Source organism: Arvicola amphibius, chromosome 7, assembly GCF_903992535.2.
Source record: "Arvicola amphibius chromosome 7, mArvAmp1.2, whole genome shotgun sequence".
In the NCBI taxonomy this organism is placed as follows: domain Eukaryota; kingdom Metazoa; phylum Chordata; class Mammalia; order Rodentia; family Cricetidae; genus Arvicola; species Arvicola amphibius.
Window position 1 is genome coordinate 47,829,034 of NC_052053.1, and position 15,411 is coordinate 47,844,444.

The 15,411-nt window shown below is 42.7% G+C and overlaps 1 protein-coding gene across 1 annotated transcript in view; it reads left to right on the forward strand.

The window, feature by feature from the left end:
• The first annotated feature begins 2,537 nt into the window (after positions 1-2,537).
• Positions 2,538-15,411, forward strand: part of Gle1 (GLE1 RNA export mediator) — a 29,093-nt gene continuing 16,219 nt past the window's right edge. Inside the window, 8 exon segments of the mRNA XM_042055391.1 lie at positions 2,538-2,624; positions 3,956-4,012; positions 4,471-4,698; positions 10,683-10,793; positions 13,006-13,086; positions 13,089-13,156; positions 13,344-13,404; positions 13,918-14,172. Of these exon segments, the coding sequence (XP_041911325.1) occupies positions 2,538-2,624; positions 3,956-4,012; positions 4,471-4,698; positions 10,683-10,793; positions 13,006-13,086; positions 13,089-13,156; positions 13,344-13,404; positions 13,918-14,172 (948 nt within the window).

Genomic DNA, 15,411 nt, shown 5'->3' on the forward strand with positions numbered 1-15,411 from the left:
CCCTGTTTTTATTCATCTACATTCTGTCCTGTGGTTTACCTCTTCTCCATACTGTTAAGTCTGACTCCTGGGTCTGGCTGGCAAAAATCCACATGCCTCAGATTCTTCCCAAGTTCCTCTCTCTCCCTGGAAATCCTGCCTATCCTCTCCTGCCTTTTGGTCATTCAGCTCTTTATTAAACCAATCAGAAGGTACCTTAGGCACTGTACAAAAATATTACCCCACAACACTTGTGGACATTTATCACACATTGAAAACAAATACACTTTTTTGTTTGAGACAGGATCCTACCAAGTAGCCTCTAGATAGCCTAGAACTCATGTAGACCAGCCTGGTCTTCAAATCAGAGATCCCCTGTCACTGCCTCCCACATACTGGGATTAAAGGCATGTGCCACCATGCCCTGGCTCCTAAAGAATTTCTCAAGAAAGAACAGTTGGCACACTTAGACTAATGCACATATTTGTGTGTGTGTGTTTCTCTGTGTGTAATTCATTTTTCTTTTGCCAAACTAGTGTAACCACCTCTGCACCACAGGGTTGAGCCGTGCAACTGTGTAACTGTTTTTGACTTGGAGTCCATTCCTGGGGATATTTTTTGTTTTTGTTTTTTTCCAAGACAAGGGTTTCTCTGTGTAGCCCTGGCTGCCTGGAACTCACTTTGTAGACCAGGCTGGCCTCAGACTCAGGGATCTGCCTGCCTTTGCCTCCCAAGTGTTGGGATTAAAGGCGTGCACACCACCACACTCAGATCACTCCTAGGACTCTTGTATTAACCTTTATAAAATATTTTACTAGAAGTTCACAGATTTTATAAACTTAAAAAATAATAACATGGGGCTGGAGAGCAGTGGCTGCTTTTTTTTTTTTTTTTTTTTTTTTTTTTTTTTTTTTTGGTTTTTCGAGACAGGGTTTTTCTGCAGCTTTGGAGCCTGTCCTGGAACTAGCTCTTGTAGACCAGGCTGGTCTCGAACTCACAGAGATCCGCCTGCCTCTGCCTCCTGAGTGCTGGGATTAAAGGCATGCACCACCGCCCAGCCACTGGCTGCTTTTTTAGAGGTCCTGAGTTCAATTCCCAGCAACCACATGATGGCTCATAACCATCTATAACAGGTCTGATGCCCTCTTCTGGCCTGCAGGTATATATGTAAAGCATTAATACATAAAATATAAATAAGTAAAAGAATTTTAAAAACAATAAGGAAAAAATTATGTATGCATGTGCACCATGTGCATGCCTCATGTCCAAAGAGACCAGAAAGAGGGCAATGGATCTGCTGGAGCTGAAGTATCCATTGTGAGCTGCCATGTGGGAGCTGGAAATTGAACTCAGGTCCTCTGCAAGATTAGTAAGCCATCTCTCCAGAAAAAGATCCTGTTTATCCTCTTTCCCATCTCAGAGTCATGGGTAGTAGAAGGTCAAAAAGTGTAGAGCATCCATCAAAGCCATCTCTGGGCATTTGTGAACGAAATTTCATTAAGATTCAACCACGTGTGGTGGAATAAGGGAGGGTTAAATTCAAACTTATCAATTAAAATTCAAACTTATCAATTCAGTTTTTTGTTTTTATGTTTTTTTGAGACAGTATCTTTGTAGCTTTGTGGCCTATTCTGGAACTCGCTCTGTGGACCAGGCTGGCCTGGGCTCACAGAGATCCGCCTGTCGCTGCCTCCCTGGTGCTGGGATTAAAGGCGTGCACCACTACACTCAATTCAGTTTTTTAGTATATTTACCAGAGTGTGATCATTACCATAATCTAATCTTAGTTCATCCCATGAACCCCAAGAAACCCCGCCCTCATTTGCAGTCACTCAACGCCTCACTCGCCTGACAATCTCTAGTGGCTCTGGGTTTGTTCATTCTGGAGACCTCACTTGAAAGGAACTGTATATTGTGTTCTCTCCTTACTTGCTTTTTTGTTTTGGGTCGTCCTCCCCGACCCCCCGACCAGAGACAGGGTTTCAGTAATCCGCCGGCCTCTGCCTCTCAGATACTGGCATTAAAGGCATGCGCCATCACCGCCCAGCAAAGTGTCGCTTTTTCTTAGCAAAATGTTTTCAAGGTTTATGTTACAGAATGTACTATATTTACCCGGGACAGGGGAAGAATTCCACTGGATTTCACAGAATATTTTACCAATTCATTTGATTTGGGAGGCTATCATATTATTATTAATACCGGTATAAATATTCATGTACAACCATCAGTGCAGACGCGTTTCATTTTTCTAGAGTAGCCCTATTAGAAATGATTCCTCCGTTTGGCTTCTCCAGACCTGTCAGTCTCTCACAGAAGCGGCCTCACACACACGCACAGCCTCATTTCCGCTTTCTCGCTCGCACAACCATCTGCGCAGGCGCAGGCGTTGCTACGTGGGCGGGGCGCCGCTGACGGGCGGTGTCCTGCGACCGTTACGGACCAGGCTGCGCCGGATGTGGGGCGGGAAGTCCGGAAGCGGAGGCCGGCGCCTCCTGGGCGGCGGATTCGAGGGTTTGTTTTGTCAGTAGAGTTTTCTGAGGTGCTGCTGGTCGCCCGCCATGCCGTCCGAGGGTCGCTGCTGGGAAACTCTAAGGGCGCTGCAGAATTCCAGCAAAGGCCGCCTGCGCTACCACCGCGAGTGGCTGGTTCACTAGAGGTGAGCGGCGGCCGTTGTCACGCGATTACCACGCTCCCTCGAGCCGGGCGCGGAGGACCGGGCGTGGCGATGGGCCGCGTTGCTTTTTGACTCGCGTGCACACAACCTAATCCGCCCGTTCTACTTGATCTATGGCCGCTGCACTTCACGGGAAGCCTCCTGCCCGAAGACGTCACCGTAACCCCAGTGCCGGCTGCGGCATCTTGTCAGCAGCTCTGGCCTTTGATTCTCTTCATTTGCTTTATAACCAAGTTGCTAGGACAGCGGTTCTCATTCTGTGGGTCGCGACCTCCTTTGGGGGAGTCACCTAAGACCATCGGAAAAACACCTATTTGCATTATGATTCATAATAGCCAAATGTATAGTTAGGAAGTAACAACGAAGATAATAAACGTTGTGGTTAGGGTCACCGCAACATGAGAAACTGTATTTAAAGATCGCAGCACTGTGGAGGTTGAGAATCACTGCACGGAGCCCCCAGGTTTCTCGAAGAGTGATTTGACCTAACTCTAGTGCTGCTTAGTGTTTTATATTCCTGGCACACCTGGGGATGTGGACGTGATCCCTGTAAACTAGTATTTGCAAAGCTAAATGCTTGTTTGTGGCTTTTTCTAATCAGTCATCACATTTGCCCGCCTATTGCCTCATGGCAGTATATCGAGTTTATCTGTATTCACAGGCTTGAACAACCGTGCCCAGTGTGAGGATACCTTCGGACCTCCAAACTAATGGTGCACACGATAGTTTACTTGATAATTTCTAAAGGGCTTGTATTCTCTCTGATGTTTTTGATTCCTTTCCTAGTTGCCTTAGTGAGGGCCAGTGAGAGGGTCAACTGATAAGGGCACTTGCTACAGGAGCCTGAAGGCCTGAATTCAACCCCTAGAACCTATGTCAAGTTGGAGGGAGAAAACTAACTTTACAAACTCTTACTTCCAGACACCATGGCACCCCACCCTCCACCATCCCTTGCACACACAAACCATAAGTTTTAAAATTTGTTCCTTTTGGGCTGTAGTTCTCAACCTTCCTACTGCTACAACCCTTTAATACAATCCTCATGTTGTGGTGACCCCCAGACATAAATTATTTTGTTGCTACTTCATAACAGAAATTTTGCTACTGTTATTGATTGTAATGTAAATATCCTGATATACAAGATATCTGATATGTGACTCCAAAGAGGTTGTGATCCATGGGTTAAGAACTGCTTTGTACCTGAATTTGCTTTGAACTCCTGACGCTCCTCCCACTACTTCCCTTAGTGTTAAAATTCTAGGCATGTGCCAACACATCTGACTTTAATCTGACTTTTTTTAGATATATGGTCCGGGTCGTTATGAAGTATCCACTCATGCTGATGAGATAGCTCCATGGGTATAGTTGGTTGCTGCATAAGCTTAATGACTGAGTTCAATTCCAAACCTATGTGAAAGTAGATACGAGGATTGACTCTACAAAGTAACCCTTTGACTCCACGTGTGCATTGTGGCACATGAGCCTTAACATACACACTAACAGTACTAGTAAATTTTAAAACACATTAATAAATAACAGCAGCAGTAATAAACCACTATTGCTGTGTACAGTGGCTTATGATCTCAGCACTTCAGAAGTTGAAACAGGAGGGTCAGTTCAAGGTCATCTCAATTTGATACTCTGTCTCAAAACAAAAAGATGAAGAAAGCCTACTGTCTTTTCATCTCTGATTGTGAATGCAGTAACTTATCTTCATTGTTAACTTTTTTTTTTGCTTGGGCCCCAGTTGTTTGAACATTGCATGTAATATCTTCTGTCAGTGGGTATACAAATAGGCATAACCGTTTTCTCCTTAGGATGTTTTGGAAGAATGCACATCTCTTCCCAAACTGTCTTCTTACTCTGGATGGGTAGTAGATCACGTCCTACCCAACACCTCACGCCACGCGCAAGAGAACCTCCCTTCCTCTGATAATTCGCCATCCTCTGGATCATGGTTCAGGCTTGACCAACCCTCACTTCTTAAGTCTCCTGTCAGAAGCACTCCAGAATCCCCCTCACCTTCAACACCAAATGGAACCAAGGTAAGGTATGAAGACAATACCTGTTGGCTGCAAAATTGAAGTGTATAATACAGTCACATGACAGTGATATTACCCTGGGAAAATGATTGTTTCCTATTGCAGCTGTTTGTAGGAACAATATTTATCATATATCCCAGTGTTCTTGTGTATGTGTAGATGTATGCATGTGGGTGGAGGTCAGAGGTCAGCTTTGGGTATTTATTCTCAAGGGCCATCTGTCCTGTAGACCATGCTGGCCTTGAATTCACAGAGATCCAACTGCTGGGATCAAAGGTATGTGCTACCATGCTCGGCTCATCACCTTATTTTCTGAGACAGTGTCTCTCGTTGGCCTGGAGCTCACCAATTAGGATGAACTGCCAAAGCAGCAGTTCAAGGAGTCCTCCTGTCTCCTCTTCCCCAGTGTTGGAATTATGAGCATATCCTACCATGCAGATTTATATGGATTTAGGGGATCAAACAACCCTTAGGCCTTCCTTTTTACACTTTACCCCGCTAAGTTGTTTCCTCAGCCCAAGGAGAAACATCATTTTATAAAGAAGATCAGTGTGACACCAGGTGGCGCACACCTTTAACTGCAGTACTTGAGAGGCAGAGGCAGGTGTTCAAGGCCAGGTTGGTCCACATAGTAAATTCCAGGCCAGCCACAGCTACATAGTGAGACGCTGTCTCAAAAAAAGAAGAAAAGTGTAGCGCGAATAATAAAAACTCAGAGATAGACATAGGGGTTAAAGCTAAAGGTCAGAGAAGCAGAACAGTAAGCCACTAGAGAGACCTTTACCCTACCTCAGACCAAATGGGTGATCCTCAGACTGCCTAGATTGCACTTTGTTTCCACCAAGCTCAGACTCCACACTCTAGTGAGGGCTTATCTCTTCCCATTTATATTCCTTTCTCCCACACAGCCATATCGCTCCTGTTTCTACCATCCTAGTGCCCAGATTAAGGGTGAATGCCTCCCAAACTTTGGGGGTTTAACGGGTGAGCCACCACCACCTGGATCTGTTTCTGGATCAGTTTTGTGTAGCCCAGGGTAGCCTTAAACTCACAGAGATCCGTCTGCCTTTGTTTCCTGAGTCCTGGGATTAAAGGCGTGTGCCACTATTCCCTGGCTTCTAGTGGCTTAGCTTTGTACTCTAATCTTCAGACAAGCTTATTTATTAAAATATAAATAAAATATCACTACAGAAAAGTATTGTGGTTCTTAGCCTTTTGGAGAAAGATCAAATGTAAATCAGTTAGGGCCAGGAATGGGGAGAGGGATGAACAAAGTTGACATCATGAAAAACGCAGTGATTCTAATCTGTTTACCACTCTCACTGGCGGTGTGAACCTAGGGGGGTTGGGGTCTAAAATAAGACAGAGGGAAGCCTTATGTAATAGGCAACTTTATTCAGAGTGTTAGGCAATTTATACTCTGAGGGTTAAGAAGAGTCACATGAGTGGGTGTTCAGTCACACATGTAGCAAAACATGTTTTCCCATAGGAGGACATATAAAATAACAACCAGTTATAATGAATAATCAGAAATAAACTTCCCCTATCTGCTACATGTGGGGAGGGGCACAAAAGCACATTCCAAGAACAATTTTGTGTTTTGAAGAAACTGAGGTTGCAAGATGCTTGTCATGTTTCCCTAGAATTTTCTTACAAGCACTCAGAAATCCCCTTGTGTGACTTGTACTGTGTTCTGACATGAACCTAAATTATTTCCATTATTGGTGGGTTCATAAGCCCATTGTTGGTTCCTAAGTAGGATGTGTTAGGCTTTGGAACTCAAGAGTCCCTTAAAGGATCCTGGGTTGAACTTCCCCTCTCAGGCAGCAACATTCAAAGGTGAGGCTTGGGAAGTGACTAGATCATTATCTTCAGTAGATTAAATACATTGATGGGTTCATAATCTGATAGATTGCCAGGGTTGTAAACATAGTAGATGGCACCAAGTTGAAGGGAGTGGATCCTTGTGACTTAAATCTAATCCCAGGCCTCCTCCTTTCTCTTTCTTTTGCTTCCCAACTACTCTACACTGGCTACTTGTAGGCGGAGACTGCTTGTGCGTTCCTGGCCACCCAAACCCAAATAATCACACAGAAAATATATTAATTACAGCACTGCTTGACTTATTAGCTCAAGCTTCTTATTAACTAACTCTTACACCTCAGATTAACCCATTTCTATTATTCTTGTATTAGCACAAGGCTGTGGTTTACTGGTAAGGATCCAGCGTCTGTCTCCTTTGGCAGGTATATGGCATCTCCTTGACTCTGCCTATTCTCTCTCTGAATCTCTTCCAGACTGGCTATGTTCTGCCCTGCCTCAGGCCAAAGCAGCTTTATTCATTAACCAATAAAAGCAACACATATACAGAAGGACCTCCCACATTATCTTCCCTTTTCTTGTCTAAATAAAAGGAAGGTTGTTTAACATTAACATAGTAAAATTACATTTACAAAACAGTCATCAAGCAAGAATTATGGTAACAATATTTAGTCCATTCACATCTGGCAAATTAAGGAGAATTTCTATGTTTTGTAAGTCTAAAGCTTTATATCTATTTTATCATAACTAAGGAAAACTATAACTAACTGTCTTAACTCTTCAAAGACTCCAGAAGTATATAATTTTACCTAAATATACAGGAAGTGCATTGTAAGCAACTTCCAAAACTCTAGAATTGATGGAGACATCTTTGCTGCCTGGACTTCACCCAAGGTTCTTCTGTAATATTGGGGCATCCATCTTTAGCCTACAAGCCCTATAGTATCTAGCAGACTTTTCCCATGAAGCAGGAAATTTGAAAGGTCTGTTCTGCCTTCTAATGGCAAAGTTCATCATTTTGCTTTCTTCTGTGTCTAGTAGATATCTGGCAGTTTGTTCTATGAAGTAGGAACCCTGAAGGACCATCCCTTCTTTTGGAAAGTTTGCAATCACTTTTCTATGGGTCCTGCATGTCCAATTCATATAGCATATCATAAAGCAGTCCAGGCAAGAGCAGCTTTTTGCCCAAATGGCTAGCAACTCCATAAGGAGACTCTTCGGTGCCTATATCCTCTTGAAGTAATTGGTGCTGCCAGAAACAGACATTCTCAACTTTCTCTGTCTTAAAACATTTTAAATGCCATATTCTATAGGTCTTTGGAGTAGTGAAGATTATCTAACTGAAATACATCTCTGTATATTTAGAAAACTAATATAATTAAAAGTTTGATTACAGAAACTATTAATCGTATTTCTTAACTATACATTACATTTTAAATGAGCTGCACAAACACGTACCATTAAACAAGAACAGAAATACATATAAATAGTGTAGCAAATCAATGTTAATTTGTATTCAGTAGACCAAGATCCATACCAATACAAAAGTATTCATCTCTATATCATATCCCCCTCATTTCATTAACCATTTATAACCAACCCTTTCTAAATGAAAATAAACATTTATAAACAATCATTTTTGGAATTTGTGCATTGCTTTCTCCAAACTGCTTCAGCTGTTTGTTGGGCAAATTATTTTTTAGGGCTCACAGAGACATTTTTTCTGGGGAGTTTGTTTCCATCAAACCACATTAGCCTGAAAGGAATACACAAATTCTCATCTTCTGTGGAAACAAAAGCAGAATCTCTTTTTAAAAGAACCATATCCTTAGATTCAAATTTTTGAAGTCAAGATACCTTTAAAATATATATATGTTGGTTTAGCTTAGCAGCCCCCATATTTAAATGTCCTCTCTTCGTCAAAAAATTCACAATAATATACATAATTCTGATTCTCTGTGTATATTCCATCTTTTCATGACTTACTTTTCTTCACCTCTTTAATCTATGACTGACTGCTGTTTTTGTTTTGTTTTGTTTTTCAAGACAGGGTTTCTCTATAGCTTTGGAGCCTGTCCTGGAACTTAACTCTGTAGATCAGGCTGGCCTTGACTCACAGAGATCCGCCTTGCCTCTGCCTCCCAAGGTGCTGTGGCTCACTACCACCCGGTTTGCCTTTTTTTTATGTTAAGTGGAGTGCACAGCGCCAACTCTGTGACCCTGTTTATTGGCCCTGCCTAGTGTAACATGGCAAAGGCATGTTCATGACCTCTGCAAGTCATACTTACCACCCCAGCTCCAGGGATGCAGTGGGTTTATGTTGCCATTAAGCAGTTTGTAACATGCTACTTACAGACCCCATTTAAGTGCTTTGTGACTGTATCAGCACGAACCAGGAAGCCAGCTCTTAAAAGGAGCCATGCAGTTTTTGCTGCTAATTCTGAGTAGGAATTTTTCTCTTAGGATTATGTCTCTGCTTGCCTCTGGCAAACAGAGCCCACCCGAGAAAATGCTGCTACCAAGAAGCTGTACTTAACTCTGTCACTTTTTGTGTCTGGAATTTTTCCCAATCTCTCGCAGGGTTTATGTGAATGTAGTTGCCCCCATGTTGGAGCCCCATTTTGTAGGCGAGACTGCTAGTTCATTCCCGGCTGCCCAGAACCTAAATAATCACACAGAAAATATATTAATTACAACACTGCTTGGCCTATTAGCTCAGAATTCTTTTTGTGTGTTGTTGTTTGTTTGTTTGTTTTTTAGCTCAGAATTCTTATTAACTAATGAAGGCGTAAGTCACAAACAATCCCACACCAGTTTGGAATTATGATTAATAGAATAGTTATTTATTAAAGGGGAAAAACTTACAGATCACAGTCCCCAGCCAACAGCCCTCTGCGCAATCAGGAAGGGAGCCTAGCCGCCGAAGCAGAGACGGAAGCCAGAGCATGAGTGGAGGGGAAGTGGCTGCATTTTTAAAAAGAGAGATCATGCTCCAATGGGCTGGTATCTCAGCGGCTATTTGCTGAAGGGAGCAGAAGGAGCTCCCGCAACAAACTAACTCTTACATCTTAAATTAACCCATTTCTATTGATCTGTATTTTGAACATGAGGCTGTGGCTTACTGATAAGGATCCAGCGTCTGTTTCCTTTGGCAGCTACGTCGTTATTATGTCTGCCTACTCACTCTATATATCTCTTTCCAGCCTGGCTATATTCTGCCTGGCGTAGGCGATAGCTTTATTTATTAACTAATAAAAGGAACACATATACAGAAGGAATATACCACCATCAGCTGCTTTTCTCTACATGTTCTGCCTTGGCACAGCCTTGAAACAAGCAATAAGCAACCAGTTGGTATCAGGCTTTCTTTTAAGTTGTGATACAGAGACTTACTATATGAATATTCGGCTTATCTTATGCTCATCCACTAAGTATTATAACTTATATTAACCTATTTCCTTTATCTCTACTTTGCCTCAGGGTTTTTTGCCTTTCCTTTCATTGTGTATGTCCTACTTTTCTGCTTCCTCCTTGCTCTGGCTCAGGGGCATCTCCCTCTCTTCTCTCATTCTCTTATCCTCACCTTTCATCTTCCCATCCCTCCCTCCCAGACTCCTAGAATTCCTCCTCCTATTTATTCTCTCAGCCCACCAGCTGCACCTGTGCCTCTATTGCCTAGCTGTTGGCCATTCTTCAGCTTTTTATTAGGACCAATCAGGCGCCTTCAGTAGCAAAACCACACTTTTTTTTTTTTTTTTTTGGTTTTTCGAGACAGGGTTTTCTCTGTAGCTTTGGAGCCTGTCCTGGAACTAGCTCTTGTAGACCAGCTGGTCGCGAACTCACAGAGATCCTCCTGCCTCTGCCTCCCGAGTGCTGGGATTAAGGAAAACCACACATCTTTATATCATTCAATAAATGCAGCATAAACAAATGTAAAATATCTTTATATAGTCTAAGGTTAATATCCATAACAACAAGTGAATCAAGTGACTATGTATGGAAACCTCTGAATTGGGTGCCAAATAATCTTCCTTTTGGATAATTTTCTAGGAAAATTACAGTGACGGAAAGCTAAGAAAGACATGACCTTTGTCTATACAGACAACACAAGTTTACCATGTTGACAATTCATTTACTTATCTGGTTTTTTGTCATCTTTTGTTTAGAGCACCTGTGAGTCCCAAAGCACTGAACCTATTGCACTTCTGTCTTCCCGAGCGATCACAGTGGAAGGCTGCATCCGAATGTACGAATTGGTGCACAGAATGAGAGGAACAGTAAGTGAGACAATAAAGCAAGGAAGGCTTAACACTAGAGAGCAGTCTTTACTAGATCCCTGGGGGAGGACACTGAGACATGCTAATCATGATTTGTCACCACTGACAGCTCACTTTGGAGGTAGTGTGATATGTAAAGATCAAAAGTAAACATTCTCAAGTGAAATTTGGTTCCATTTTCTGGCTATTCTATTTTATTTTATTTTTATTTTTATTTTTTTTTATTTATTTATTTATTTATTTATTTATTTTGGTTTTTCGAGACAGGGTTTCTCTGCAGCTTTTTTTTTAGAGCCTGTCCTGGAACTAGCTCTTGTAGACCAGGCTGGCCTCGAACTCACAGAGATCCGCCTGCCTCTGCCTCCCGAGTTGCTGGCAGAGATCCGCCTGCCTCTGCCTCCCGAGTGCTGGGATTAAAGGCGTGCGCCACCACCGCCCAGCTGGCTATTCTATTTTAACTTCAGAAAGTTTCTTAGGGTTTCCTGTATTCCAGTTCTTCAAAATTTGCAGATGGTCCAGATGTGTCAGATATATTTATATTATAGCAGTCGTATTTTAACTTCTGAAAGAACAGCTCTATTTTAATTAATTTGACTTTGGGACTACTCTATTCTATTTTTTTTTTTTTAATTTGTTGCCTTCTCCCCTGGGATTACTTCTAGCTTATAAAAGTAAGTTTTCCTGAGTCTATAATTGAAAAATACAGCCAATTAGGCAGGCTTGTGGACAACACAGGCCTTTAATTCCCAACACTCAGAAGGCAGAGGCAGGCAGATTTCTGTGAGTTCGAAGCCAAGCTGTTCTACAGAGAGTTCCAGGACAGGCTCCAAAGCTACAGAGAAACCCTGTCTCTAAAACCACCAAAAACAAAACAAACAAACAGAAAAAAACCCCAGCAAATTAAGATCCTCTTTTTTTTTTTTTTTTGAGATAGGGTTTTTTTTTTTTTTTGCATGTTAATACTGATTTTGATTTATTATTTATTTTTAATTAATTAATTTTTATTGAAAATTTCCATCTCCTCCACTCCTCTTCTCTTTCCTCCCCTCCCCTCCACCCATACCCCCACTCTCTCCCTCTCCAGGCCAAGGAGCCATCAGGGTTCCCTACAGGGTTTTGCTGTAGTTTTAGAGCCTATCCTGGAACTAGCTCTTGTAGACCAGGCTGGCCTTGAACTCACAGAGATCCGCCTGCCTACGCCTCCCAAGTGCTGGGATTAAAGGTGTGCGCCACTACTGCCCAGCGCAAATTAAGATCTTAAAAAATGGCGAGAGTCTGGGGAATGGCTTTGTAAAGAGCACTTGCCTTGTAAGCTTGAGGACCCTCACTTCCAATCCCTAACACCCATACAGAAAACTAGGCATGACTCTATGTATGTGCCTGTAACCCCAGCATTAGGAGAGAGAGAGGCATGTCTTGAAAGCTGACTGGCCAGCCACTTTCAGCCAAATGGTGAGCTTCTGATTCAGTGAGAGATCCCATGTCAAGGCAGTTAGAGTGATAGAAGAAGACATTTGACATCTTGCTCTGTAAGTGTATACTCACAACATAATACACAGACCACAATACCACTAGCCCTCCACACATACACACACACAACCACAACTGGAAATAAGCTCAACTGATAGAATACTTATTGAGCATGCACAAAGCCATGGCTCAGAAACTGGAACCAGCCGGGCGGCGGTGGCGCACGCCTTTAATCCCAGCAACTCGGGAGTCAGAGGCAGCTGGATCTCTGTGAGTTCGAGACCAGCCTGGTCTACAAGAGCTAGTTCCAGGACAGGCTCCAAAGCTACAGAGAAACCCTGTCTCGAAAAACCAAAAAAAAAAAAAAAAAAAAAAAAAAAAAACTGGAACCCATATAAAAACTGAGCCCATGCTCATATTTCCAGCACTAAGGAGGTGGAGACAAGTAGAATTTAAAGGTCATCCTAGTTACAGAACAAGTTTGAGATCAGCAGGGGCTACATGAAATCTTGTCTCAAAAAAAAAAAAAAAAAAAAAAAAAAAAAAAAAAAGAGAAAAGAAGAAAAAGAAAAAAGAAAAAATCCCCTTGAAGTACAAGTGCTCCTACACAGCTCTTGAGAAGCAAGCTGGTGGTTCCCTGCTCTGGAGTCTCCCAGGTTCTAGGGCTGAGGGCAATCAGTGTCAAGGAGCAGACGAGCCAGATGGCTTAGGGCAGTTCAAAAGCGGTGCTGGTTCTTTTCAGGAGGGCCTAAGGCAGTGGCAGGAGGAGCAGGAGAGGAAGGTACGAGCCCCTCTCAAAATGGCATCTGAACAAACTGAGAGGGTTTTGATGAGCTGAAGGAACTGAAGCTGCACAAGGAATTCCAGGATTTACAGGAAGTGATGGAGAAGAGGTCAGTCTTACTGAGTGACTGCTGCAAATGTCTGTGTGGTCAGCTTGATTGTTTTCCCAGGGAAATCCCCAGGTGAAAGTCGGTCCTTAAACATCAAAAGTGACCGACCTTGGAAAAAGCCCTAATGTGACAGTGAGGGGAGGGAAACCATCTCAGGAGACCTACCTGACTCTGCCTTGTTCATCAGTACCAGAGAAGCCCTGGGCCACCAGGAGAAGCTAAAAGCTGAGCATCGCCACAGAGCCAAGGTCAGTGCCTGGGAGAATCAGCATGATTGTATTGGTGACTGTCTCTAGCCCTCTGAATTTTTCATCAGCCGGCCATTGATCCATGATCATGCTCCTGGATAGTGGCTGTGTAGTAGCTCTTCATCACTGTGATGACAAAGGAAAAGGGGCTTGTTTCAACTGTTGGTGTCAGATGGCCCAGAAAGCCTCTGCACTCTGGGTTTCTCCCTTTTCTCCTTCTCCTTGGGGCTCAACCTGTGGGAATGGTACCACCCATATTCGAGCAGGCTCTCCTCCTTTGTTAATCCTCCCTGACAATGTCCTCAGAAACCTGTAGAGGTACAATTTACTAATCTCCTAGATTATTTTTCAAGCCAATCAAGCTTAAAATTGCAATTAACCTGTGTATTGACCTTGGGGAATTTATTTTCTGCTTTGAGCCCACTTGTGAAAAGATGTAACTCACCTGGGGTTTGAGCAGTGTGGAAAGGGAAAGGCTCCCCTACTCAATGACTCAGTGGCCCCTTTCAGTAGATTCTCAACCTGAAGCTTCGAGAGGCAGAGCAGCAGCGTGTGAAGCAGGCAGAGCAGGAGCAACTTCGGAAGGAGGAAGGCCAGGTCCGTCTACGCAGCCTGTACACCCTGCAAGAGGAGGTCCTTCAGCTTAACCAGCAGCTGGATGCCTCCAATCAGCACAAGGACCTGCTGAATGTCGACCTGGCTGCCTTCCAGACCCGGGGCAACCAGCTCTGTAGCCTCATCTCCGGAATCATTCGCACCACCTTGGAGGTGAGGGATTACAGAATGACAACACAGCTGCTTAAAGTAAAAATGCATTTTGATTTAAAATGATGCCTACCTATTGCGAGGAATACCAGTGATTGCTTGATCAGTGGGGCAAGAACTGGGGACAGCTCTCTGGTAAACCATTTGTTAGCTTTTCATGAGGTCCTGGTAATGTAAAATGAAAACCTAGCAAATATAGCTATAATACATAAATTAAGATTAAATATATCTTCATATTTTCAATTGTATTCTACATTTTTATATTTAATGTAAAACCAGAGACAAATATTAAGAACAATAAAAGAGGTGAGTAGTTGACAGCACAAGAAAAACTAAAGTTATAAGAAGATGTTGATGTATCTAAGAACAGAAAATTTAAAGATACTACATATTGTAGAAATATTTGTCACAGACACAAAATTTAATGTCCTTGATTCAAGAATGCTCTTGAAATTTGTGCAAAAAGATGAACTGCTTTCACTTTCTGCTTTTCTCATACAAGAGAAAACGAGCAAAGGACATGACAGGTGGCTTAAAAAGCTGAAATGGGGCTTGCCGGATGCCCAGGGGCAGGCCTTGTGCTTAGACAGGAGAGAGCGACCTGCAGGAGTTGTCTCACTCTCATAATGGGGCACTGGTGCACGTGCGCGCGCGCACACACACTCACACTCATATAGTCTAATATTTTATCAAAAAACAAAAAGAATGGAAAAGAACTTTGAATATTTATGACTGAATCACCACTAATAGGACTTTTACAAATTACAGCTCTGTTTCTTTGTTACTGAGGCATTGTAGCCATGACTGACTTCAAATTCTCAATGCTTCTTCTTAGCTTGTTAGTGCTGGATTGCAGACCTGCAACCAGTGTTCCCTAGCTAAACCAGCATGTTTTAACTAGCATATTGTTGTAACTCTCCCCACCTTTTTTTTGTTCTTTTAGATTTTATTTGTATGTATAGATATGTGTCAGTATTTCTTTTTCTTTTTTTTTTTAAATTTATTATGTATACAGTGTTCTGCATGCAGACCAGAAGAGGGCACCAAATGTCATTACAGATGGTTGTGAGCCACCATGTGGTTGCTAGGACTTGAAACTGCAGGACCTCTGGAAAGAGCAGCCAGTGCTCTTAAAAACCGCTGAGCCATTTCTCCAGCCCCCTCATTATTTCTTCATGTACACATGTGTGTGAGGGGTAGAAGACAATGTCACTTCTAGACCTGGATTACAGGTGGTTGTGA